The 27237-nt window shown below is 34.8% G+C and overlaps 3 protein-coding genes across 24 annotated transcripts; 2 read left to right on the forward strand and 1 right to left on the reverse strand.

The window, feature by feature from the left end:
• Positions 1–5421: 5421 nt before the first annotated feature.
• LOC7497828 (COP1-interactive protein 1) lies at positions 5422–9909 on the forward strand. The gene is made up of 3 exons (XM_002303594.3): positions 5422–5542; positions 6835–6998; positions 7453–9909. Exons 2-3 carry the CDS (start codon positions 6935–6937, stop codon positions 9762–9764), a joined length of 2376 nt encoding a protein of 791 aa, XP_002303630.2. The 5' UTR covers positions 5422–5542; positions 6835–6934; the 3' UTR covers positions 9765–9909.
• Positions 9910–11608: 1699 nt separating this feature from the next.
• Positions 11609–19450, forward strand: LOC7497829 (COP1-interactive protein 1). Of its 21 annotated transcripts, none has more exons than XM_052451004.1 (6): positions 11609–11762; positions 12242–12321; positions 13537–13720; positions 13909–15443; positions 15717–15989; positions 16263–19450. In XM_052451004.1, the coding sequence occupies exons 3-6, from the start codon at positions 13621–13623 to the stop codon at positions 19278–19280; spliced, it is 4926 nt and encodes a 1641-aa protein (XP_052306964.1). In that variant the 5' UTR covers positions 11609–11762; positions 12242–12321; positions 13537–13620; the 3' UTR covers positions 19281–19450. The 21 variants fall into 21 exon arrangements, with proteins under 21 accessions (XP_052306964.1, XP_052306963.1, XP_052306961.1 ...); XM_052451003.1 differs by lacking the exon at positions 15717–15989 and adding an exon at positions 15444–15716 and having other exon boundaries at positions 13909–15170; positions 15990–19450; XM_052451001.1 differs by lacking the exon at positions 15717–15989 and having other exon boundaries at positions 11610–11762; positions 13909–15716; positions 15990–16535; positions 16809–19450.
• Positions 19451–23057: 3607 nt separating this feature from the next.
• LOC7497830 (mitochondrial adenine nucleotide transporter ADNT1) lies at positions 23058–26875 on the reverse strand. 2 transcript variants are annotated; one of them, XM_002304512.3, is made up of 8 exons: positions 26534–26871; positions 25221–25269; positions 24895–25058; positions 24736–24773; positions 24290–24402; positions 24082–24195; positions 23487–23831; positions 23058–23389 (listed from the first exon to the last, which is right to left on the reverse strand). In XM_002304512.3, the coding sequence occupies exons 1-8, from the start codon at positions 26689–26691 to the stop codon at positions 23306–23308; spliced, it is 1065 nt and encodes a 354-aa protein (XP_002304548.1). In that variant the 5' UTR covers positions 26692–26871; the 3' UTR covers positions 23058–23305. The 2 variants fall into 2 exon arrangements, with proteins under 2 accessions (XP_002304548.1, XP_052307154.1); XM_052451194.1 differs by lacking the exon at positions 24736–24773 and having other exon boundaries at positions 24290–24416; positions 26534–26875.
• Positions 26876–27237: the final 362 nt, after the last annotated feature.

Raw genomic sequence — 27237 nt, forward strand, 5'->3', positions numbered from 1 at the left:
TCAACTAGTAAAATTACCCGCACTAGTTTGCTAGTAGGATTCCGAGTTGGATTTCAAGTTGATTTCTAATACAAGAAAAGAAAATGCCAGTGTTATGAATGCATCATCGTTAATTGAAATATAAAAATAAAATCTGTGTATGTGTATATATATATTTATTGTGTGCGTGGGTTGTGTGAATTGATAAATTATGAACAAATAAGTGGTTTTTGTTTCTATTAATGCATTGTGCTATAATTTATTTATATTAAATATAAGAGAAAAAATTAAAGATAAATTATAATAATTTCTTTGAAGTTTTATGAAATTAAAAAGATTAATCACTATTTAAAAATAAACTAAACTAAATGATTTTAAAAATAAAATAGAATGTATTAATGAAGAGCAAGAAATAAATAAGGTCAGGCTCTATTGGGCTTATCAAGCTAGTCTGGTGTGCTAGGCCAAGAATAAAAAAGCTTAGGCTTGCATGCTTGATTTATTGCTTTTTTAAAAAGATTGGATAACGTGCTCGAGTTTTTTTTTACAAAAAAAACAATGTTATTTATTGTGATAGACAATCTGTCATGTTCTAAAACGAAGAATAAAAGATAATATTTTTATTATTTTCATGCAACTATATAAAAAACTAAAAGAATAAAGAATTGGTGAAAATAATATAAAAAATGATAATAATAAAATATATATTATTCTCATTAAATACTTATGCCAATTCTTTAAACTTATGCACATTATTTTCCTATATAATTATATAAAAAAAAACAAATATTACAATTAAAAAATTCATATATCATTTAAAAAACATGGAATAATTGAATATAATAGGGAAAATGTAGTAAATCAAAACCATCGAGTTGGTATGCCCCAAAGGTTAAGGGTAAGACGTAAAATAATAACAATCTTGTTTTCGGGCTACCAAGATTATTTCTTAAACCTCCGGCCAGTGGCAGAGGCTGGAAAGGAAAATAATAATTTCTGACTTTCCCTTGAATGATTCAAGATTTTAGGGATAAAATTAATAATATTTAAATTTTAACCCTTCCCAGAGAATTGTTTTTAATCTTGACCCTTTTTTTAATAAAAAAAAAATCGTTGCTCCGCCGCCATCTCCGGCCATGATAAGGAAATCACTCTTTTTTTCTTCATTTTCCGCTCCGTTATGTTAGAACCGTTTGCTTCTGTAGGCAGTAGATGGGATTGGTGGACTTTGTAGCTTGCTGCGAGTCAGGCTTGATGGGCCTTTCCTTGTAAAACAAAGAAAAAAGAAAATGTAATAGTAAGAATGGTAGGAAGACAAGTTTTTAGAAAATAGTCGGCAATCCCATTATCTTGAGTTTAGAAAACAAGCAATTGCTCCTCCTAATCCACCTTGAGTTTCACTGTATTGGTCAAAAGATAGATTGTTTCCCTATTATCTTGCAGCTTCCAATTTTAGCAACTTGATCTGCTTGTGTCACTGTTATCTTCTAGCTTCCAGTTTTAGTAATTTGATTAGATTATTTGACCGCACTGGTCAAATCCGTTTTTTTAAAACATAAAAAACTATAAAAGAATTGCTGAAAGAACTTAAAATATAATACATATGAGATGAGACCTTTCATGAATATTGATATGATAATATATTAAATAATATTTTATTTAATATTAAAACAATGATATATTGGATCGACTTGAGCTAACCTTGATTAGTTTGCAAAACTCGTAATCCTGGTTATGAGATCATGATAACCTTATAGAAAGCAAATCAAAATAAATTATGAAATCTAAATTCCAACCAACAAAATGTTGAATAACAAAAATAAAAATCAAATATTCAATTTAAAAAAAAGGACAAAAAAAAATGCAACTTGAGTCAATCTGAGTAAACCCGTCAAATCCACGACTTAATTCATGAGAACGAGATTACACCATGGGAAGCAAATTGAAAAAAGTTGCAAATCCTAATCATTAACCAACCTAAATATTAAAAGAGAGAACTAAAAAAGAAATCAATTTTAAAAATCAAAATAAAAACTAGAGTTAACTCAGGCAAACCATTCAAACTTGTATCCTGAGTTATGAGACCATGATAACTAAATAGAAAGTAAATAAAAAAAATATTATGAAGTCCAATTTCCAAGAAACTAAATATTTAACGATAAAATTGAATTTTTTTTTTTGAAAGGTCTCAAACAAAATGACATGAGTCAACCAATGCTCATCTTCCACATCCGCGACTTGAATCATGAGACTATGATTACCTCATAGAAAGAAAATAAAAAAAATCATGAATCTTGATCCCAAAACAATTTAATGTAGAAATTGAAAAAAAAAACTAAAAAAATAAAAATTAAAAAAATGAGGATTAAATCTTAACTAAGAATCAATTGGCACTTCATTTTGGTATTTTTTACAAAGCAAGGAGCAAAAATCAATGAGGGGAGAGAGAAAAGAGAAAGGAAAAGAAAGGAAATAAAAGTATCTAGCCAGAGTGACACCGTTGCTCCTCAACATGCACATCCTGTCTAAACATAAAGGCCTCGTCGAGATGATTCTAGCACCACCAAGAAAGACAACATTTGAAAATCAGTGGCCGTTGCACGCGATGCCAGAGTGCGGTGACCTACCTCTCATGTTGGCGTATATTTTACAAGCACTAGCAACTTTCACTTTGTTCGTATAATTTAGTCCTTGACCTTGTAAAAAATAAGATTGAACATTTGTTTTAGTTTCAAATTTGATCTTCGAAGACTTAATTGTTTTAAAACAATGAAACCAAGTTTTATTTTGTTAGATTAATCATTAACAAAGTCCCAATATGTTTTCTTGACATTGTAAGATCCTTATATCTAACAAACCGAACAAATCATCAAATCTAATATATAGAAAGAAAAAAAAACTCAATGTAAAATGATCAATTTTTTTTTTAAAAAAAGTGGAGCAATAAAAAAAATTCAAATGATAAAAAAAAGGGGTGAACATTTCCCCTCCTCGTTCAATTCAATCCTTGATCTATCAAGAAAAAAGGGCTAAACATTTACCTTATATTCAAATTTAGTCCCTAAAATTTTAATTGTTTTAAATCAATAAAATTTCATTTTATTTTTGTCATTTTATTTATGAAACAACAACAACTGATTCTTAATTGATATATTGTAACACTAATTTCCATGATAAGTGCCATACCACATATCATTTTTTTAATCTTGAATTTCTTTTTATAAAATAATATTGAAATAACAACATAACGAATCAATTTGGGCAAATCCGGGTTGGCTTGCCAAATCCATGATATGTATCACAAGATCATGATAACCTCATATAAAGCAAATCAAAATAAATTATGAAGTTCAATTCTCAATCAACTCAAAGTTGAAGAATGAAATCGAAAAAGATTAATTCAAAAATAACAAAAACATTTGACCTTAGTTAACTTATTAAACCCGTGACGTGAGTCATGAGACTAGAATAACCTCATAGAAAGTAAACAAAAAAATTACATGAATCAACCCGGTTTACTTTTTCAAACACATGACTAGGGTTATGACTATGATAACCTTGTATACAAAAACCAAAATAAATCATGAAGCTTAATTTTCAATAAATTCACTGTTGAAAGTTGAAATTGAAAAAAAAATCAATCTAAAAGTAGAAAATGATGAAACGATCTAAGTCTATCCAAGTTAAACCGCAAAACATGTACACTCATAAGACCGAGATAATCTCATAGAAAGCAAACAAAAATAAACTATAAAGCTTAATTTTCTAATTAATCCAATATTAACAAATGAAATTGAAAAAAATAACAATCTCTTCATGCAAAAAAACAGCGAGACTCACCGCCATCTAGCACCTAGGTTCATCTCCTTTTCAGCTTCATTATATTATTTCTGCTATTGTTTATTCATGTAAAGAAGTAATCTTTCATTTGCATTTTTTAATTGATTCATAATTTGTGCTTTTTATGATGCTCCCGCAAATCTTCTCTTTTAATTTGCACACAAATTGTTGCTAACCATAGTCTGCTTTCACTTTGCTTACTTTTCTAGACATTAAGAGCTTATGACTTGACCTTTTATAAAAATCTGATTTACCCTTCGATCTTCACAACTATTCATATGCCTTCTTATAAGGCTTCTTTCGCTGGCAATACCTTCTTGTAGGCTCATTTGCTTTCCAGCATCTTCCGCATTCAAGAACCTCGATCTTGCATGTTTATTTCTTTTGTATGAGCTACTAAATATATTTGGCAGTGTGGTAGTGGTTGCTTTTCAAATAACATTTCGTACCGAAATGCATATCAATGATGTTTTTTCATTTTTTAAAAATCATTTTTGACATCAGCATATTAAAACGATCTAAAATATACAAACCATATTAAATTTTAATAAATAAATAAATAAATTTTTTGGAAACGCGGTTTGCACCGCGTTCCCAAAAGGTTTCTAAACCATAGATATGAGTTATGCTCCACTTTCTGTTACTACTTGCTATACTCCAACTGTTTTTGGCATGCTCCATGACTTTTAAATAACTCATAGAAACAACAATGTATGGCTTTTTTTGGTTTTGATATACATTTTTCGATGTTTGTGTTAGGGGTGAGTAAAAAAACTGAAAAATTGATTAAACCAAGAAAATCAGAAAAAAAAATAACCGAAAAAACCGAACTGTGAAAAAAATCCGATTAAATCGATTAAAATTTTGAAAAAACCGACCGGTTCGGTTTCAGTTTTATAAGCCTAAAACCGAACTGAACTCAAACTGAAAAAACCCGGAAAAAAACCAAGCCAGACCGAAAAAACCGAGCTAAACCAGAAAAAACTAAGCCAAACCGGTTTGAACCGGTGTTTGTCCTAAAAAAATTTGGTTTGATTATTTTTTTGATAAAAACCGAACTAGTTTGTGTATAAATTATATATGAAGACTCTCTTTATTCTTAAATACAAAATTAACTAAATTTTGCTTTAAATTGTTATTTTTACGCACTTGTGATTCTTTGAACTTTAACATGCTCCAGGCCATGTTACAACCTAAAAAATCACAAGAAAAAACAGTATCTTATTAGCTAGGTTATAAGTTAGAATATATATATATATATATATATATAAGATCCCGTGGCATTTATTGATGTTTAAGTGTTATTTTTAATTTTAAACAGTGAAAACATTTCTTTAATAATTTTATGAAAAGAGTAAATTTTCCAAGGGTGGGAAGTGGCACACTTATCGGTAGATTCTTGGTGCCAAATAATTTGCACCGCAGAAGAAACAAATATCGCGATAGCTTGTTTTGATGACACGGCGAGAATTCGCGGTGCTTTCGTTGGTTTGAATTGTAATAAAATAAGAATCGAAGGGTATTAGTTTCAAAAGAAGCGCCAAAATTTCCTTCTCCTGGCAAGTGGCAAGGACAAAAAAGGGGAATTAAAAAGAAGTCATGTACAAATTTTCTTCTTTATTTACCTTTTATTTTTTGGCTTAATCTCTTGCTCAATGACATTTAACTTTTTGACTCTTGTTGGATTCAGATCTGCAGTCAAAAAACCCCCTTCCCATCACAGGTATCTTCTTTTTTCTTCTTACAGTTCCATTGGTTTCCAGGGAAATACAGAATGATTGAAAAAGAAAGGATGCCATTTTTTTAATCCACAAAAAAGGGACAGGAACATGAAAAGAATAATAACACCTAAAAGTCTCAAATCTTCCCATCTGGGTGTGTTTTTTTTTTGTCTTTATTGCATCAATCTTTGGGTTTGATTGATTGCTAGATCATTAGATCCATTTATCTAATAATTTGCTTCTCTTCTTGATTGGTTTTAATGGAACAATGCCTCTTTCTTCTCCTTCTCCTTCTCCTTCTCCTTTGATAAAAGAGAGGGCGTAGCCCTCGAGGGTACAAGGAGAGTTCAAACTCATGTAGCCTAAGATACAAGCTGAGGTGCTAACGATCTACGCAAACCCATTTAGATAGTGTATGTTTTCGTGATCAAATCATGCTTTTAAAAATTTTGAAATTCATTTTAGATTTATTTTTTTATATTTTTAGATTGTTTTAATATATTTATATTAAAAAAAAATTTAAAAAATAATTACTACGAACACTACTTTACCCAATGAAACGTTCTGCAAAATTCTTATTTTCAATATTAAAAAATCTTCGCATCTAAACTGTTTGTCACTTTCATGATTTCATCTTGTTTAAGCTCACATTGCCTAAATTCTATTACATATAAACAATGTAATAAAATGGTTTATTTTGTGGTGGATCCCAGGTGTGTGTGTCTGTATGTGAAAGCATAAAATAGTAATTTGAGTAACGAGTTTCAAAATGTCGGGGGACTGGTGGCCCTATGAAATTGACAGTATAATATTTTGCTGACCAACATTCCACGTCTAGAGATGTAATTCACTCTTTTTTATGTCGACTGGAAGTACTGTTTTCTCGGTGGACCATGTTTGTCATAGTCAAGTGTGGATCGAAGCCCTCTATGCTTGATGTAGGGGGTTAGAGAAATTAAAATTATCTGATAACATTAATTTATCTATGGCTAATGTCAATTGGTCTGCTGCAATTCCTGACTAAGCTTCTCCAGGTTTTAGATTCAACACCCTCTTTTCTTTTAAATTAATATCAAGGAACCTTAGACTCAAGGCAATGAAATCAATACATTCTACCGCAATTCCATGCACATATACTGAACTGTGAATGATCTTTTCAGAAATTAATGAGGGTTTAATAAGTTGTGTGCACGTTTCATTCTTCAACACATGGATATTGAATTTCATAATGCAACCAGCACTTCTTCTTTTATTTCAATGGATGATGGTGGTGGTTATGCCTTTTATCGTATAGGATCTTCAGCTGATATGCTTCAGATGAAGAGTGCATTTCATTAATTTGTTCGAGTTGGCTGTAAATTCCCGATTATAAATCAAGCGGCGTTCCGAAGGTGATGGAGTTCGTAGGCAGCCATGAAGATCCTGAAAACATCGAACAAATGAAAGAGACTAAAAGAGGTGCAGTATCTCTTATGTACAAACTCAAATTTCCTAAAATCTGCACTACTGCAGGTTATGATACTCAAGAACTGAGGCCAAAAGAACGCATTTTCAGTATCTATAAGCGTCCAAGTTCAAGAGAGAAATTTTCTGCTAAAACTGAATATCTTCGTTTTACCAGTTATGTCAGCATTTGGCTCTCTAATTAGAGTTTAGACTGAAGGCAATTGTGCAAAAATATTACAATTTGAATCTCACAAGAATTGCTGAAGTTTGAGTACATTTCTTAACAGGCCTTTCCCTATACTTCTCACCAGTTATCTGTTCTTCATAGAATCTTGAGCTTTGTGGTTTCATTCCCAAAGATGTTTAATTTCCTGCTTTAAAGAATAGAGTGCAGATATACTAGTTACAGCCAGTTGTTGAAGGTTTAGATATTGAATTCCATATTTTCGTCTTATTTAATTTGCAGACATTGAACATAAAGTGGGAAAGATCTTGAAGCTTATACAGAATAATGGCCCAGCCAAGAAGGGTAAGATCCCGGAAGATTCAAAGAAAAGATCAGAACTTGTTGAACTTGTCGAGGATTTTCACAAACAGTACCAGTCTCTCCACGCACAATATGATTATCTCAGAGCAGAGATGGGGAACAAGGCTCCAGGCAGGAAAGAGCAGGAAAGTTCTTCCTCTTCATCCTTCTCCGATTCAGAGTATTATTCTCCAGACATAGCCAGTAGCCTCATCATAGATATGCATCTTGAAGCATCAGACGGCACTGCTGGGGAACTTGATGCTGCAAGCTTAGAAGTAACTGGGCTGAAGCATAGGTTGACCTCTGCTACTGCTGAAAACGAAGCTTTACGCACCAAATACAGCGCAGAATTACAAGAAGCAGACACCGTCAACAAGCAAAATAGGGAACTTTCAGCTCTTGTGAAGGTACATGAGCTTCATGACAGTCAAGCATCAGCTCAGATAAAGGAGCTGGAGGGACAGTTAGCTACACTGAAAACTGAGATGGATTCCTTGTGCACCCTGAAGAAAGATTTCGAGGCACAGATTGAAAACAAAGCAGCTGAAGCTAAACATCTTCAAGAGAAAAACTCTCAGCTGCTTTCACGTGTTTCGGAACTTGAACTGATGTCAAAAGAGAAAGGGGATGAGATATCTACAATCCAGAAGCAACTGAAGGATGGTGAGAAGAATTTCACATCTAGAATTGAAGATCTAATGGCACAGGTCAACAATCTGCAGTTGGAGACGGTTTCTTTACGTTCTCAGAATGCTAAACTGGAAGCAAGTAAGCGGAAGGAAGTATCAGCTCAAGCCAAGGGCTTAAAGAACCGAATTAATATTTTGCAGAAGGAATTGGACTCCTTTCGAGGTGAGAAATCTCAACTGGAAGCTCAACTGAACATGAAAACCAAAGAAGTTGTGGAAAACCTGCTCCGGACAGAGACTTTGGAAGGTGAAATAGCAAAGAAGGCTATAACTGAACAGGAACTGCTAAAAGAGAAAGAAACCTTTCTTGTGCAAAGAGAGGACCTGGAACTAGAAGCGAACTCTATCCGAAACCAAAAGAACAGGCTGGAAGAGCTGATAAGAAGTAAGAACCAAGAGACAGATCAGTTGCGAGAAGAAGGGGAGAGGATGCACGCTAGAATACTAGAACTGGAGGGGATCTTATTAGATAGAGGGGATTCCTTTTCTCCTTGTCAGAAAGAATATGAGAGCAGAGAGAATGAAGCTTCTACTCAGATTATGGCCTTGAAATCACAGGTTTTTAGCTTACAACAGGATTTGGATTCCTTGCTGAGTGAGAAGAGTTTATTGGAGACACAAAACGAGAGACTAAGGCGAGATGTTATGCAAATCCAGTTTCAGATGGAAAATGAAGTTCACAATTTAACGAGCAAGATTGAAGAGCAGCAGAAAATCCTGAAAGACAAGGAGGATACTATAAAAAAGCTAACTGAGGAGACTAAAGTAGTCAGACATCATTTGCTGGATTCTCCAAAATATCGGTCATTGGATTCTCCAAAATATCGGTCGCTGGATTCCCCAAGGACAAATCCTCAATCTTTAGAAAGGAAGATAGAAGAACTAGCAGGGAGCTTCCACATGAAAATGGAAAATCATATTCGAATCTTGTATCAGAGGATTTTAGTTGCCGAACAAATTCATGCTGAAACCAAAGATGGCTACAAGAAGATGAAAGACAGACTTGATCAAGAAAACATAGAGCTTAATGAAAAAACAACAGCATTTGAAGCTGAATTGAGGAAGATAAGGGAGATGTTATTGGATGCAGGAGAGGTATTTTCAGGAGCGGAAACAATGCTCAAGAAATTCTACGAGGACAATGAAATTCTCTCGGACCCCATTTGCCGAATCTCAAACGAGCTTCAGTTTGCGAAGAGATGGATCACAGAAACAAAGGATGAGATAAAAAAGCTGAAACATAACGTGGATAGTTTGACATTGCAACTGAATGGCAAGGAAGAGAAGGAGCTCTTGCTAAGAGAAAAGGTGTGGAAACTGGAAGCAAAGCTGAGCAAGGAAGGAGGAGAAAAGCTGAATTCTGTTAGTCAGCTTGAGAGAAAGGTAGTATATTTAGAGCAGCAGGTAAAACACAAGGAAGATATTTTTCTGGGTGTTAGTGAGGAGAAGAGGGAGGCCATAAGGCAGCTTTGTATCTTGGTCGATTACCATCGCAGCCGCTATGATCATCTCAGAGAAGCAATATCAAAGAAGACTGTTCATATCAAGAGAGTGGCTTAGAAGAGATTTGCAGACATTTTCTTCTTTTGTTTATTAATGCTGTTATTCTGGTTTTAACAACATTAATTCTTTCATTAAACAAACAGCTTGTAAACTCGTGCCAATATTTGTTCAATAATCAAATATGGCATCGTCTTTCTTTGTAGCCTGTTTTGCTTTTTGCTAATTTGTTCAACCTTTTCTTCTCATGGAGATTGCACATGGTGTCAAGCAACAATCTCTGCTAAAAAACTTTTTTTAAAAAGAGCTGCACATGTCTACTGACATCTTATACTTAGTTTTGTTAGATAAAATAGTTTAATTTCATTAGATAGAATTAGGATGATAAAGTTTGCTCATGATCGCACTATTCTCCAACATATGAAAGATAGGTTTTTAGCTGAAACACAGATAAATTATCAAATAAGAAAAAGAAGAATTATAACAAATATTAATTGAGGAGAGGAATTCACTGTTCACCTCCTCGCGTGGTGATATGTGATTTCTTTTCTTTTCTTTTTTTTTTAGATTTTTTTTCAATTATCAATCTTATCTTTTTGACATTAAATTTAAATATTTATACTTGATAATTTATTTTAATTTAATTTCTATTAAGTTATTTCAATATTATGACCTTTGTTATGAATTTGATGGGTTAACACGTTAGTTTTTTAAAATATTTTTTAATCAATTTTTTTTCAGTTTCATCCTTCAACATTTGGTCAATTAAAAATTAGATTTCATGATTTGTTTTAGTTTATTTTCTATGAGGTTATTTCGATCTCATGAATGAGATTACAAATTTGGTTGGTTAACCTGATTAACTCAAATCATTGGGTTAATTAGAATTATACTTCATAATTTGTTTTAATTTACTTTTACTTTTTATGAGATTATCCTAGTATTTAATAATACAAGTCACGAGTTTGTCAAGTGTGGATTTTCTTTTTGTTGATATCTCACTATTCATTATATTTCTATTTCTATTTACTATTTTTTTAATAATTATCTCCTCTTTATTGTTAGCTTTAATTTTCCTATCATAATATTTATTTTTTCTATAGTAGCCTTGTTTAGTACAAAACAGAAAGAAAAACAATAATAAAGAAAGAAAATAATAATAATAATATTTTTTTCTATTTCAAGTGTAGATTTCCATTTAGAAATATTAGGATTTACTTCTCATTCTTTTTAAAGCCAGAGAAAATCATTAAGACACCAATGCCAATAGAATAAATAACAAGATAATATGTGGAGATAAGAGATCATAGATGATAATAAAAAGAAAATTAAATAAGATAAGGTTTATAATATTAAAAAGTATCATTCATTATATTTAAATAAAATTGAGAGTTAATAACAGGTGTGAAGTTATTTAAAAAATAAATCATATCCATTGAATTAAAGAATATCTTTTTTTTTTATCTCTATTTCTATTCAGATAAATAGAAAGGACATCTTTGTGATAATGGGTATAATTGTCATTTACTTATGCCATCACGAAGGCTATATATTGAGTATTATTGGTTTAATGAAATTTGGTGACTGAGAAATGATTTTCCTATTTTTCTCTCCACTCGAAATTAAAAGCCACGTGAACCATTCAACAAAGGCATGATTGGTGGAGAATATACATGCACGAGCACAGTGAAAAAAACTCAAATCCAGACAAGATATCCACCTAGGCGCGGGAAACAACTCATACAAATGGGCCCCGCAAACTACCAATCATTTCTTTATTTCCGAGAAAATAAAATCTCCCGTTTTCCGCAGCAAAAACTCACGATATTTATCTTCACATTCAGTGACATCTCAGTGGCTTTATTGTAATAAAAAGTAAAGTACGAGGATGATTAGATCAAGAGAGAAGGTTCCAAAGATTCCATCCTCCCCCTCAAATTGAAAAGCAAGAAAATGCTGTACCGGTCGTTTTGAAACTCTCTCTCAGTCTCTCTCTCCTCAGTTTAAAATTTTAGAGCGTTTCGTTTTTCTTAAGTTTCTTCCGAGCTGGAATTACAGGTAATTAATTCTTGATCATGATCTTGATCAATCTCAGAAATTTTTGCACCTAATTTATGCTTAACTAGGAATTTCAGCCTTCTAACTTCATTTGCTTATGTTACTCCATCTTTTCTTGATTTTTTTAAAATTATTTTTAGCTAGTTTTTTGGTCGATCAAGTTGTTGTTTTTGATAATTTGAAGTTCGTTTCTAGTGGACTAAATAGTTAATTGCTGATTGATTAGCATATGCTGATCGTTTCCTGCTTGTTTGTTCGTTTATTTGTTTAGTTTCCTGATTTTAATCTTTTATTGACTGTGTTGGTTAAGGTTTTTGTTAGTCTGATTAGAAGTAATTACGTTACGATCATGATTTTTTCTAGTTCTGGTTAATTTTTTATTTATTATTATTGTTTTTTGAAGATTGATTGTATTTTTTAGCTGGAAATCTCTCTGGTTAATTGTTTAGTTTAATTTTTTCTTTCTTCTTGTTTTTTAGTTCAAATCTTGGATTTTTTTGGCAAGCGTGAGCTAAGCTTACCAGGGAAGATTGAAAGTGAAAGCAAAGGAAATTTCCTGGTAAGCAAAAAAAGAAGATTTTCTTTAATTTAACTTTATGCCGTTTGTAGGTTTCTATGGTGGAAAAATAGTTTCAAGCTTTGAAAGTGGATTTTAATATGAATCTTAAATCAGTTTTAATTATGTTTGAGGAGTAGCGTGTTATATTACTGGAAAAAGAAAATACCAAAAAGAACAGCTCACTTTTAACAATATTAAGCTGTCATTTTCTACTCTTGAAAGAATTCTCATTTGGCTTCTACTTATTCTGGGGTGCTTTGATTTGATTCCTTATTAGTGGTTATGAGGTGGTGCCAGATCTGTAATGACATCTTTGGCTGTTTAATTATCCATTTTTAGTTGGAAAATGGTCTTTTAAGAAGGGGAAGTTTATTGGTGTGTTGGGTCCATGGTTTTGAAAAAATGGCTCTTTTAGTGGGACTTGTTACAGTGAAAAGAACATGGGATTTTGGAAATGGGTGGATCTGAAATATGGTTATTAGTGAGGATACGCAACTTTATTTGCTTGGTTGTGATTGGGAATCCAAATGTGACATGGGTTTTTGTCTGTGTTTGATTTTACCTAATGAAACGATGATGTTAGTGGGTGTTTGGGATTGTTTTATAATTTGCCTTTTAATAGCTGAGTTTTAGTAGGGACCGGACATATCCAGTTTAACAGCTATACTTTCAAAACAGTCTTTAACTCCCATCTCATACAGATATAGCCTTTTAAGTGTATCAAAGAAATACTCAGATTTTATTAATTCAAACTGGATTGATTTTCATTTCACTATCAACATCTGATTCTGCATTTCAAATTTCGTCAAAGTTAACATCAAATCGGAGCTATTATCCTGTTTCTAGGATGATGGTGAGAATTTTATTGATGTTGGGACATTTGTATAACCATGAGCTGCAGGCTGTCTGCCGAAGTTATATTATTAGCGTAGAACAGGTCAAAGTCAATTTCTTTACTGATTGATGTATTTCACAAATAGAGCCTGGTAAGTGTTGTTTGAATAGTTCAATAAGATCTCTAACTTTCTGCTTGAATGATTTCATTTGTGTGGTGTTCGCTTCAAATGACTGATCTTGCAAGCCACTTGTTGATCATTTATCTTCTCATGGCTGACCCACTTCATTTAACTGCTTATACGCATGTTCAATTTTGGTAAACCATTAATAAGCAGCTGGAATCTTATTGTGTTTAATTATCAAAATCCTGATATGCAGATTTTATAATTTCGAACAGAAGATGGAGAATGCATTTCTGAACATATAGCTGCCAAGGAAAGTCAGATTGAAAATTTAAAGAGGATGACAAAGAAAAAGCACGATTTCCGTGAATCATTAAAATCCTTCATTGGAACTCACATTGATCCGGAGAAAGATGAACAGCTAAAAGAAACTAAAACAGGTGATTTTCTGTACCAGTAATTTTGGAGGTGGTGAAATGGCATTATGAAAACTGGAAAAAATGAATTTTATCACCTTTCTCACAGCACATTTTGAGTTGTCTCTGCAGGCTTATTGTTTTGTGCCTTAAGCTCATCTTTTCCATTGTAAATTTGGTCAATATTTAACTTTAAGACCTTTCCTGCTCAGAAATTGATGACAAGGTAAAAAGGATCTTGAAGCTTATCAAAGAGGAAGATCTTGAAGAACGAGATGGCCTCTCAGTAGAAAACTCCAAAAAAGAGCCTCTTCTTGAGCTAATTGAGGATGTCCAGAAACAGTACCATTTGCTCTATGGACAATATGATCATCTGAAGGGAGAGCTGAGAGAGAAAGTTAATGGCAAACATGGAAAAGATACCTCATCTTCATCTAGCTCAGACTCAGAATCTGATGATTCTTCTAAGCACAAAGGCAGTAAAAATGGTCGTTTTGAAAGTGAAAAGATAACAGATGGCATAAAGCAAGAACTTGAAGCAGCAAATCTAGACGTTGCTGAACTGAGGAGTAAGTTGAGAGCTACAAGTGAGGAAAGGGATGCTTTAAAGTGGGAACATCAAACAGCTTTGAACAAGATACAAGAAGCAGAAGAAATCATCAGAAATTTGAGGCTTGAAGCTGAACGATCAGATGCTGGCAAAGCACAACTTTTGATTGAGAATGGAGAACTGAAGCAAAAACTAGATTCTGCTGGCGTGATAAAAGCAGAACTAAATCAAAGACTGGAGGAACTGAACAAAGAGAAAGATAGCCTGATTTTGGAGAAAGAGGCTGCCATGAGAAGCATTGAAGAGAGTGAGAAGATCAGAGAAGCTTTAAAGTTAGAATATGAGACAGCTTTGATCAAGATTCAAGAAGAAGAGGAGGTCATCAGAAATTTGAAGCTTAAAGCTGAAAGTTCAAACACTGATAAAGCACGACTTTTGGCTGAGAGTGGGGGACTGAAGCAAAAACTAGATGCTGCTGGCGTGATAGAAGCAGAACTGAATCAAAGACTGGGGGAACTGAAAAAAGAGAAAGATAGCCTGAATTTGGAGAGAGAGGCTGCCATGAGAAGCATTGAAGAGAGTGAGAAGATCAGAGAAGCTTTGAAGTTGGAATATGAGACAGCTTTGATCAAGATTCAAGAAGAAGAGGAGGTCATCAGAAATTTGAAGATTGAAGCTGAAAGTTCAGACACTGATAAAGCACGGCTTTTGGCTGAGAATGGGGGACTGAAGCAAAAACTAGATGCTGCTGGCGTGATAGAAGCAGAACTGAATCAAAGACTGGAGGAACTGAACAAAGAGAAAGATGGCATGATTTGGGAGAAAGAGGCTGCCATGAGAAGCATTGAAGAGAGTGAGAAGATCAGAGAAGCTTTGAAGTTGGAATATGAGACAGCTTTGATCAAGATTCAAGAAGAAGAGGAGGTCATCGGAAATTTGAAGCTTAAAGCTGAAAGTTCAGATACTGATAAAACCCGACTTTTGGCTGAGAATGGGGAACTGAAGCAAAAACTAGATGCTGCTGGCGTGATAGAAGCAGAACTGAATCAAAGACTGGAGGAACTGAACAAAGAGAAAGATAGCCTGATTTTGGAGAGAGAGGCTGCCATGAGAAGCATTGAAGAGAGTGAGAAGATCAGAGAAGCTTTGAAGTTGGAATATGAGACAGCTTTGATCAAGATTCAAGAAGAAGAGGAGGTCATCAGAAATTTGAAGATTGAAGCTGAAAGTTCAGACACTGATAAAGCACGGCTTTTGGCTGAGAATGGGGGACTGAAGCAAAAACTAGATGCTGCTGGCGTGATAGAAGCAGAACTGAATCAAAGACTGGAGGAACTGAACAAAGAGAAAGATGGCATGATTTTGGAGAAAGAGGCTGCCATGAGAAGCATTGAAGAGAGTGAGAAGATCAGAGAAGCTTTGAAGTTGGAATATGAGACAGCTTTGATCAAGATTCAAGAAGAAGAGGAGGTCATCGGAAATTTGGAGCTTAAAGCTGAAAGTTCAGATACTGATAAAACCCGACTTTTGGCTGAGAATGGGGAACTGAAGCAAAAACTAGATGCTGCTGGCGTGATAGAAGCAGAACTGAATCAAAGACTGGAGGAACTGAACAAAGAGAAAGATGGCATGATTTTGGAGAGAGAGGCTGCCATGAGAAGCATTGAAGAGAGTGAGAAGATCAGAGAAGCTTTGAAGTTGGAATATGAGACAGCTTTGATCAAGATTCAAGAAGAAGAGGAGGTCATCAGAAATTTGAAGATTGAAGCTGAAAGCTCAGACACTGATAAAGCACGGCTTTTGGCTGAGAATGGGGGACTGAAGCAAAAACTAGATGCTGCTGGCTTGATAGAAGCAGAACTGAATCAAAGACTGGAGGAACTGAACAAAGAGAAAGATGGCCTGATTTTGGAGAGAGAGGCTGCCATGAGAAGCATTGAAGAGAGTGAGAAGATCAGAGAAGCTTTGAAGTTGGAATATGAGACAGCTTTGATCAAGATTCAAGAAGAAGAGGAGGTCATCAGAAATTTGAAGATTGAAGCTGAAAGCTCAGACACTGATAAAGCATGGCTTTTGGCTGAGAGTGGGGGACTGAAGCAAAAACTAGATGCTGCTGGCGTGATAGAAGCAGAACTGAATCAAAGACTGGAGGAACTGAACAAAGAGAAAGATGGCCTGATTTTGGAGACAGAGGCTGCCATGAGAAGCATTGAAGAGAGTGAGAAGATCAGAGAAGCTTTGAAGTTGGAATATGAGACAGCTTTGATCAAGATTCAAGAAGAAGAGGAGGTCATCAGAAATTTGAAGCTCGAAGCTGAAAGCTCAGACACTGATAAAGCCCGACTTTTGGCTGAGAGTGGGGGACTGAAGCAAAAACTAGATGCTGCTGGCTTGATAGAAGCAGAACTGAATCAAAGACTGGAGGAACTGAACAAAGAGAAAAATAGCCTGATTTTGGAGACAGAGGCTGCCATGAGAAGCATTGAAGAGAGTGAGAAGATCAGAGAAGCTTTGACGTTGGAATATGAGACAGCTTTGATCAAGATTCAAGAAGAAGAGGAGGTCATCAGAAATTTGAAGCTCGAAGTTGAAAGCTCAGACACTGGTAAAGCACGACTTTTGGCTGAGAATGGAGAACTGAAGCAAAAACTAGATTCTGCTGGCGTGATAGAAGCAGAACTGAATCAAAGAATGGAGGAACTGAACAAAGAGAAAGATGGCATGATTTTGGAGAAAGAGGCTGCCATGAGAAGCATTGAAGAGAGTGAGAAGATTGGAGAAGACTTAAGAATCTTGACTGATCAGCTGCAAGAAGAAAAAGCTACCACAGGGCAAGAACTAGAAGCTCTTAAAGCAGAACTTTCTATCATGAAGCAACAGCTGGAATCTGCAGAACATCAAGTTGCAGAATTTACCCATAATCTGAGTGTCACCAAGAGGGAGAATGATTCTCTTACCTTGAAATTATCTGAAATCTCAAATGAGATGGAGCAGGCACAAAACACAATTGATGGACTCGTAGGTGAATCAGGTCACTTAAAGGATAAATTGGGTGACAGGGAAAGGGAGTACTCATCTCTTGCAGAGATGCACGAGACACATGGGAATGAATCATCAACTCGGATAAATGGATTGGAGGTACAAGTAAGAGGTCTGGAGCTGGAGCTGGGATCATCGCAAGCCCGGAATAGAGATCTTGAGGTGCAGATTGAAAGCAAGGTGGCTGAAGCAAAGCAACTGGGAGAACAGAATCAGGGATTAGAAGCCCGGATTTTGGAACTTGAAATGATGTCGAAAGTGAGAGGGGATGAACTTTCTGCTCTCATGAAGAAACTCGAGGAAAATTATAATGAATCATTCTCTAGAACAGAGAGTTTGACAGTGCAGGTCGATACTCTGCTAGCAGACTTCAAATCTATTCATGCCCAGAAAGCAGAATTGGAGGAACAGATGGTAAGTAGAGGTAATGAAGCATCGACTCGAGTTGAGGGGCTTATTGATCAGGTCAACTTGTTACAACAACAACTGGAGTCTCTACGCAGCCAGAAAGTTGAACTTGAAGTGCAACTCGAGAATAAAACTCTAGAAATTTCAGAATATCGAATTCTGATAGAAAATTTGAAAGAGGAGATAGTAAGCAAGACTGAAGATCAACAAAGAGTCCTGGCAGAAAAAGAAAGTTGCTCAGCACAAATCAATGATCTGGAACTAGAGGTGGAGACTCTGTGCAACCAGAAAACTGATCTTGGGGAGCAAATAAGTACTGAAACCAAGGAAAGGGAGCGATTGGGAGAGGAAATGGTGAGATTACAAGAAAAGATCCTTGAAATGGAAAAAACACAAACAGAGAGAGAGTTTGAGTTATCTGCCCTCCAGGAGAGACATACAAATGGGGAGATTGAAGCTTCTGCTCAGATAATGGCATTAACGGAACAGGTCAACAATCTGCATCAGGAATTGGATTCTTTGCAGACTGAGAAAAACCAAATGCAATTGCAGCTTGAAAAGGAGAAGGAAGAATTTTCAGAAAACCTAACCGAAATGGAAAATCAGAAATCTGAGCTCGTGAGCCAGATTGCAGAGCATCGGAGAATGCTGGATGAACAGGAGGAGGCACACAAAAAGCTAAATGAGGAGCATAAGCAAGTTGAAGGCTGGTTTCAGGAGTGCAAGTTGAGTCTTGCAGTAGCAGAAAGGAAAGTTCAAGACATGGCAGAAGAATTCCAAAAGCATTTGGGTTCTAGAGATCAGATGGTAGAGCAGTTGGAAGAGATGATTGAGGACCTGAAGAGAGATCTTGAAGTAAAAGGAGATGAACTTAACACCTTGGTCGAGAATGTGCGAAATATAGAAGTTAAGCTCCGGCTGTCAAACCAGAAGCTCCGTGTCACGGAACAATTACTAACAGAGAATGAAGACACCTTTAGAAAAGCGGAAGAGAAGTATCAACAAGAACAGAGAGTGCTTGAAGAAAGGGTTGCTGTATTGTCCGGGATAATCACCGCAAATAATGAAGCTTATCACAGTATGGTTGCAGATATCTCAGAAAAAGTAAACAATTCATTGTTAGGACTGGATGCTTTGACCATGAAGTTTGAAGAAGATTGTAACAGGTATGAGAACTGTATTTTGGTAGTTTCAAAGGAGATTCTGATTGCGAAGAATTGGTTTGGGGACACAAATAATGAAAACGAAAAACTGAGAAAGGAAGTAGGTAATTTAGTTGTGCAGCTACAAGATATAAAAGAACACGAATCGGCATTAAAGGAGAAGGTTGAGCAATTAGAGGTCAAGGTGAGCAAGGAAGGAGTGGAGAAGGAGAATTTGACCAAAGCTATCAACCAACTGGAGAAAAAGGTGGTAGCATTGGAGACGATGATGAAAGAAAAGGATGAGGGGATATTAGACCTCGGAGAGGAGAAGAGGGAAGCAATAAGGCAGCTATGCATATGGATTGAATATCACCAAAGTCGCTATGATTATCTCAGGGAGATGCTCTCAAAAATGCCCATTAGAGGCCAGAGGGCATCTTAGGAGCCCTCAATAGCATTTCTCATTACAGTATATTCATTTGGGTTTTTCATTGTGATGGGTTGCTTTTCATTTCTTAATTTTTTTTTTTAAATTCAGAAAGTTTTGTTGATAAGAATATCCTATTGATGATTGTTTTTAAAATATTTGTTAGTCAGTTACATTATACAGAATTTATGTTGCTCCCTTGATTTTGCTGAAAACAATAGCTAAATCGTCATCTCTCGTAAAACCTAAGTTTCCTTTCGGCAACTAGTCTCTCTCATTAGCCCTTGTATTATGTGAACTGGAACATGAATTCAACATATAAAGGTAAGAGCACTGAATTGAGGGATTAATGATAAGTTTTGCCTCTGTGTTCGTCTCTCTATGAAATGTACTCTCTTGTGCACAAATTTATTTATAGAGTCTACATTTACTTTTGTTTTGTTAAAGGGTTTTTTTATCCTTCTATCATATTTTTGTCAAGAGGAGTGTTACGTGTAATGACCACCTCAGATTTGAAAATATATAAAAATAATTAAAAACATAAATATGAATATTTTTTTATGTTAAGACTTTGGCTTGTAAACACAAAAATATTATACGTGTTTTTTTGAAAATATTAAATTCAAAATTATTGGAAGAACTTTTTTATGGAGAAAGAGCAAATTCTTTTTCAGTAAATAAAAACTATGTTATACAAAACGACATCGAACAAGAAAATGAAAATTAACATGTAAAACCCAAAACTAATAAATCTTATCCGTACTTACCTTGGCTTTATATCGCCTTACTCACAGCTTCCGGCTAGCTCTTCAAGTAATACCATGTTGCATGAAAGGTATTTTGACAATCTGTCCCGTGAAAAAGAAAGAAAAGATGGAGCCATGATGAAAAAACAATTCTTGTCAATGTCTTCGCCAATGACCCTAGCCACCATGAAATTAGGGTCCGGTCAATTTTTATTTTTTTTTGGTACAACGGAAAAATAAGAACAAACTAAACTCAAGAACCCATGGAACCTCTAAGCATGAGGGCATTTAATCTTGAAGGTGAGTCTTCTCGGATGCAAAACTCTGATAAATTTTGAGCTTCTTGCTTAGCCAAGAAATCTGCGCATTAGTTAGCTTCCCTTAACATATAAGCAAGACGGATCTCCCAATCCTTTAAGAGAAGCTCTTTGATATCCATGATAATAGCCACAAGCCTATGAAAAGTGGAGTTTTCCTCGTGAGTAAGTCTCAAGGCATTCAGAGAATCAGAATTGCAGGTGATCCTCCTAAAGCCTTAATTCCAAGCAAGAGATAATCCATGTTTAATACCTAGAGGTTCTGGAAGCAGGTTAGTGCGAATGCCACCAAACCGATAAAAACTACTAGCCACCATGAAATTATTTCTAATGATGCCTCCAAAACCAATCTTCCCAGGATTACCTTGCGAGCTCCCATCAACATCCAATTTCACAGACCTCTCAGCAGGTCTACACCAAGAAATAGTAATTTCATGTTTACAGTTGACAATAGGCCTGGTGAAAGCATTACAAAGATTATCCTTAAGAAGGATAATCTATCTTAAAATCCAATTGTCACCTTTATAATTATCACCATATACAATAATGTTCTTGCACCTCCAGATCCATCATATACCCAAAAGAAAAATGAAAGACTCGTTGGAAGAACCAATATCTCTACACCAGAACCACATGAGAGTTCCAAAAATCATGAGCATTAACAAAACCCAACTTTTTCCACATGTCCCTAGAAAGCTCGCAAGCAATGCAAAGTAGTCTCCTCCTCCTGGTTATAGCAGCCACAAATGGAAGAGTTAGCAATGTTCCTTATGTATCTAAGCATGTTTGTGGAAAAACTATCATAGACAATCTGCCAAAGCATCATGCATTTTTTTTTCTCAAGAGCCTTTAATTTCTAAACCCAAGGCCAAATAGAATTAACAAGTAGCGTCTTTGATCTGTTTAGTAACCGAAGAAATGTTGGTTTAGAGGTATAGAAACATGTATCATTCATTCCTCAAATCACCATGTTAGTTGGACAAGGAGTGGAGGGAATATGGACTGTCATAATGAGGTGTTTCACAAAGTCAGGCAGCACCATCGCCAAGTTGTTGAAATTCCAAGTATCGGCAAGCCACAAATCTTTGATTCTCAAGTCTAAATCACTGATGTGTACCAAATCAATTTTCCCACTAATAGGGCCAATATCCATCCACTTGTCAAACCAAAAGGAGAGCTCCTCCCTACCAACCTTATATGAGAACCCATCACGTAATAGAATGAAGGCTTTATGAATAGCTCTCCATGTGATATATGCATTAGAATAGTCTTTGCAAAAAGTCAGTATGCCTCAAGTATTTGTGCTTTAGAATGTAAACCCATTGTTTCTCCCCATCACTACGAATCTGTCATACTAGCTTGCCTAGCAAAACAATATTAGCTAGCCTTGATTCTCTGATTTCTAACCCCTTAAAATTTCCTCGGGTGTGAAATAGTATTCCAATTTATAAAATTAAAACTGTGCCCTATATTAGACCTGCTCCAAATAAAGTTTCTAATGATTTTGTCAATACCATTTCAAATAGCCTGAGGAAGCCATAACGTCTGCATATATTATATGGGGATAGTACTAATCATTGATCTAGCAAGAATGACCCTCTCTACCCTGTTCAACAATCAACTATTCCAAGATGCCAACTTTGATTGAATCCTCTCTAGGAGGAAGTTGAAATCAGATTTTTTTTTTAACTCTTCCCTGCATCAATGGGAAGCCAAGATACTTACCCAGGTTACTAGCAAACTTCATTGTAGAGAGCTGGGAAAGCTCACGTTTGAGCTACCTGCCAACATTTCCAAAGCACATGACTCGAGATTTCTCCAAATTAACTTTTAATCTTTACACATTACAAAAGCTAGTGAGGACACTAGCGAGGGCATGTATTTAAGCCTTGCTGGCTTTTGTAAATAACATAGCGTCATTTGTAAAGAAAAGGTGTGAGATGTTCATAAGTAGTCCGAAGAAAGCCAAACTGCTCAAAAGTAGTCTGAAGAAAGTCCTAATTAACTCTGTCATAAGCTTTCTCTAGATAGACTTTTGCAGCTAAAGCTCCATGTTTATTTATGGTCCTTTGTATATAGTGCATTACCTCCTGGTCAATCAAAGCATTATCAGAAGTACTATGACCCAGAATAAAATTGCTCTAAAGAGGACTAATGAGATCATCAAGATAAGGATGTAGCCTATTCATTAGAACTTTTGTAATTAGCTTGTAGATAGCACTATATAGACTAATTGGACAGGAGTGTTTAAAATTGGTTGGCCTCTCCTATTTAGGAATTAAAACCACGAGAGTTTCTACGATATCCCTATTAAAATTCTCATTCTCAGTAGCTTTATGATCAAGCTTCCACACATCATCACTCACCACTTCTCAATAGGTTTTAAAGAAAATAGGTTTGAAGTCATCCTTACCAGGAGCTTTGAAAAAGCCCATATTCATAAGGGCAACATGGTCATCCTTGAAACAAGTTTCATCAAGTTAAAATTTTATTTTTATTTTAAATGAAATTTTTTTTTAGTGTTTTGAGATTATTTTGATATGCTGATATAAAAATAATTTTTTTAATATATATATATATTATTTTGATGCATTTCCAAATAAAAAACACTTTGAAAAACAATCACTATAACTCTCAAATAAACACTTTGAAAAACAATCACTCAAACACCCTCTAAAAGCATATTTGAGAACAAGGATAGCTACACATTCCCAAAAATTTTAAAAAAATTATTTAAATTATTTTTTATACTAATATTAAAAATAAATTTTAAAATATATATATTATTTCAATATATTTATAAACAAAAAAAACACTTTAAAAACCAAACCCTTACACAATATCTATCACACTATCTAAAAATAAACTTCTAAACTTCCCCGCTACCTCGAAGTAAGATAATCCCCGAAAACTGACCCTGTCCTTGTATTTCCTTTTATTTCCCTTGCAAGTCGGATAATTTATTCCTCTCATTAGTTCAGTCAGATATCCTCGTCTCAACTCGAAGAACGTCCTTCACCATCTCGTATGTCACAAAAGCAATTGCTATCGAAGGGATCACCTGCAAAAGGAAAAAACAAAAAGATCTCCTTAGACGATAATGATAAAGTAACAAGGGATTCCAAATAAGATGATCAAAACTAAGTTACTACACTGACCTTCACTGAATTGGGGACCAAACCCTTGTACAATGCTCCAAACCCCTCATGACGAACTGTTTTCCTGAAGGCATCAACCATACCAGTATATTCAAGGGCTGTTTTGCCCCTCCCATCACCAGTGACAACTGAAGCAGCATCCTTCCAGCCAACCATCTGCATTCTTCGTCGGATTACATCGAGAGGATAAGCAACTGTCTGGCCAAAAGTTCCAGCAGCAGCCCCACATGCAAGCCTTGTCGCCACACCCAATTCATTGTCCTCAACTAGTCCAAACGGTTTCGTTTTGAGCAACCAGTCTTTTAAAGATTCATAAACAGCAAAGTTCAGACCCACATATGGTATCTGTAAACGTCATACTTCAGGTCATTAGATTAAGTAAGCACACAGATAATTCACTAACGGCATATATGAGGATTGAAAAAGAAATTTTGGCTTGGTATTTCATTGAAGAATAGGTATGACCTAATGAAGGAAATGCAAACTCCAATGCTGATGATAACTTAGACATCCATGCATAAGAACATAGACATCCATGGTGCAGATGCACAATCAAGGACTGATGAAAGCAATAGAAACCAAGCCATTCACTTACAACTCCTATTACAGAAGGCAGCCAGCCTTTGTATAAAGCCCGGGGACCTTCCTCCTTAAGGACTGTTGAGAGAGCATGAGCGATTCCTCTATACTGGCGAGGAGACTTGTCTGTCTGCAAGTATTCACATGGACAATCTTAAGTCATCAATGGTACGATGACTAGGGGGTTTCACATGTTCACAAAGAGTACGTATAGATCACAGCACCTGGACAGTTAGCCGACCACGAACCATGTCCATTGGGTAAGTTGCTGACATGGCAATAATTCCAGCACATGCACCAGCTCCAAGACGTAAAAGAGGAGTAAGCTGTGCATCATCTGCAAGAGGGAAACTAAAATGTGGTGCTTGTCAAGCTAGAAATCCATTAAGCTCAATGGCTATAATTTGAAAGCCAAAAATAGCTTTGCTAAAGATAATCCCAGAGTTCAGTACAACTCAATTTGATGATCATATTCTGTGCATGTGCAAAAATGATGACACGTAATAATGCATGCATAAATTGACACCACCCTCACCAAACAGAAATAAAGGATAAGAATTCCGTGTAAAAGTGATGAAAGGTCAGAAAATAGAAAATGGACTTCAACAGTAAACGAAGTTCACAAATATAATAGAGTAACATATAGAACAAAAAAGAGGGATGGCCATACCGTTTCCAGTTTGCCGCCTATAAAACCATAATATTCCCCTGTTTACAGAAAAAAAGAGCAAAACACAGAAAATTTATGTAGCCAGACTAATATGTAGGAATGAATGTTGCTGGAGGCTGATAGATAGTAAATTAAAGAGAATGAAACACCAAAACATACTTGGATGCTTCCTCGTAACTAAAGAACTTGACTGCTGAATTTGGGACAATTCGAGCACAATTAGTGCCGTTTCCTTTAAACATCCCTCTTAAGCCCTCAGTTCTCCATATGTATTTCAAACCCTGAATCGTTCCATTGTATTTTATACTGTGAGGATTTTGAACCTGCATGTTTCAAAAGTAAATTCACTCTAGTTAAACAGGATTCATACATGCAGAATGCTTATGGAGAAATTCTAAAATTAATATAAAATTCAGCATGCAATGTAATTGTCCATGATACAGAAAGTCAGAACTAAATGGCCAAATAATTAAAGCAAAAACTACCTGCAATAGAATTTTTAGTCTTTCTAAGGGAGCAACAGCTGTACGTGACCTGAAACAATAGCGCATATAATGTCTTCAGTATGGAAAATGCTCACCCAAGTGTGCATGTGTCAAAAGATGAAAATTCAGTTGCTAATGTCTAGTGATGATAGCTATTAGCCATGTAATATCGAGACAGTTGTGCTAATTAATAAATTGGAACATCCTCAATCACACTGAATGATAATAAATATTAGACAACCATTCCTTAACTTATCTTCAATGGCTGCCACCTCTATTTTCACATGGATGCAGTCATTTTTTCATTAAATCATTTCTGTGTAGTCTCTTATCTATGCTAAAGTTGTTATTTTACATATATGCTGTCGTTTATTCACCATCCATGGCCCAAAACTCACCACCATAGACCAAAGTCAATCTAAACCCGGTTTAACAGTTAAGAAAATTAACGATATACTAAAATTTTCTCATTTGACAACAAACTAAATGGTTCTGTGATGCCAAAACCAGGTTTCTTTTGCACTAATATTTGTATAACTAAGTTATTTCTCAGTAATTGAACGATTCCGATCAACAAACAAGTGATACCGAAACAAGAAAGTAAAAATATCAAGAAACCATGGACTTCATTGGCTATACATAAAATCACACCTTAGTTATACACCTCAGCAGTTCCCGCTAATATCCAACAGACCACCAATGAACGCTCAATATTAACATTTTCACAAGCCCGTCATAACATAAAAAACCCGACATTTCATATGAAAAGTCAGACCTTTACCTTTCCGAGAAAAAAAAATTAAATTTCAAAACAGGAAACCTTTTATCTTTAAAGTCTAAATTTATACATATTTTAATCCACAACAAAAAAGCACTATTTTTTTCTTTTCATGGAGGAAAAAAAAGGCAAACCATAACAGTCATTAAAAAAGAAAAAAAGAAACAGTCCCTTTACAGCCTTATTACTCTATGATACTGTTTATTTTTACGTTTAAAAGCATTTTAAAAAAAAATATTTTTTTACTTTAAATTAATATTTTTATTTTAGATAAAATACTGATTTTAAAAATTATTTTAATATATTTTTAAAATATATATTTTTAAAAAAAAACAACAATACGTTATAAACCCAAAAGAACCCATCAATTCTCTCACGAAATTTATAGTAAACAACAATCATTTCTTAACTAAAAAAACCAATTTTATCCAGGAATTAATTAAAATCACAGTCACTTCCACCCAAGAAAAAAGTTTGAATCCTAAATAAAATAACCAATAAAACACTAAAAAAATAGTAAATAAAAAGAACTCACACTCCACCGGCAACACCACCAGCGAAAAGGGACTTGCAGATATTAAGAAGGGCAGTTCCCGGTGCTTTAACGCCTTCACGAGCAAGTTTAGCCTCTTCTGCGAGATTCACGATCGTAGAAACAGCAGACTCGCTTGCTTTCACATCCTCTGATGCCATCACCCGAACCCTAGAAAAGTGATCAAAATTACAGCGTTGACTAGTGTGATTATTGATATTGATTAATTTGGAGATTTAATCAGCCTGCATTTGCTATTAGAGAAGGAGAGAGAGAGAGATGGAGGCGACTGTTTTGAGTGAGAGAGGAGACGAGACGAGACGAGGGAAACTAATGTTCTATTTATAAGTGAACATTGCTAGTACGACCTTTCAATATTACTGGTTAATGTAATCGTGCCGCGGATGAAATATTTTTATTTTTTATAAAACAATTATATATATAATTTTATTCAATGTTTTTTTATAATTTAAAAAAAATTAAATTCAAATAAAATTTTTTATGTATATATATAATTAAATAAATTAAATACTATCCATATAAATAAATAAGAATTTATTAATGATACCTAAAAATAAAATTTTAAAAATTAAAAGATAGATGTACAATAAAATATTTAATCTCGAAAGATAAAATATTCACCCGCTTGTATTTGCTAAACTTATTTATTAAAATAATTTTTTATTTAAGCAAACAATAATAAAAAT

This window comes from Populus trichocarpa, chromosome 3 (assembly GCF_000002775.5).
Source record: "Populus trichocarpa isolate Nisqually-1 chromosome 3, P.trichocarpa_v4.1, whole genome shotgun sequence".
NCBI classification, from domain to species: domain Eukaryota; kingdom Viridiplantae; phylum Streptophyta; class Magnoliopsida; order Malpighiales; family Salicaceae; genus Populus; species Populus trichocarpa.

What these genes read in the sequence shown, in the direction of transcription:
- LOC7497829 (XM_052450993.1), top strand. Translation starts at nt 13,621, where the DNA reads ATGACAAAGAAAAAGCACGATTTCCGTGAATCATTAAAATCCTTCATT. An exon ending in GCTAAAAGAAACTAAAACAG is followed by an intron (nt 13,721 to 13,908) that starts GTGATTTTCTGT and finishes TTTCCTGCTCAG; the next exon opens with AAATTGATGACAAGGTAAAA. An exon ending in AGATTCAAGAAGAAGAGGAG is followed by an intron (nt 15,717 to 15,989) that starts GTCATCGGAAAT and finishes GAAGAAGAGGAG; the next exon opens with GTCATCAGAAATTTGAAGAT.
- LOC7497828 (XM_002303594.3), top strand. Translation starts at nt 6,935, where the DNA reads ATGGAGTTCGTAGGCAGCCATGAAGATCCTGAAAACATCGAACAAATG. An exon ending in AATGAAAGAGACTAAAAGAG is followed by an intron (nt 6,999 to 7,452) that starts GTGCAGTATCTC and finishes TTTAATTTGCAG; the next exon opens with ACATTGAACATAAAGTGGGA.
- LOC7497830 (XM_002304512.3), bottom strand. Translation starts at nt 26,691, where the DNA reads ATGGCATCAGAGGATGTGAAAGCAAGCGAGTCTGCTGTTTCTACGATC. An exon ending in GGTGGTGTTGCCGGTGGAGT is followed by an intron (nt 25,270 to 26,533) that starts GTGAGTTCTTTT and finishes CTATTGTTTCAG; the next exon opens with GTCACGTACAGCTGTTGCTC. An exon ending in GTGGTCGGCTAACTGTCCAG is followed by an intron (nt 24,196 to 24,289) that starts GTGCTGTGATCT and finishes GAATACTTGCAG; the next exon opens with ACAGACAAGTCTCCTCGCCA.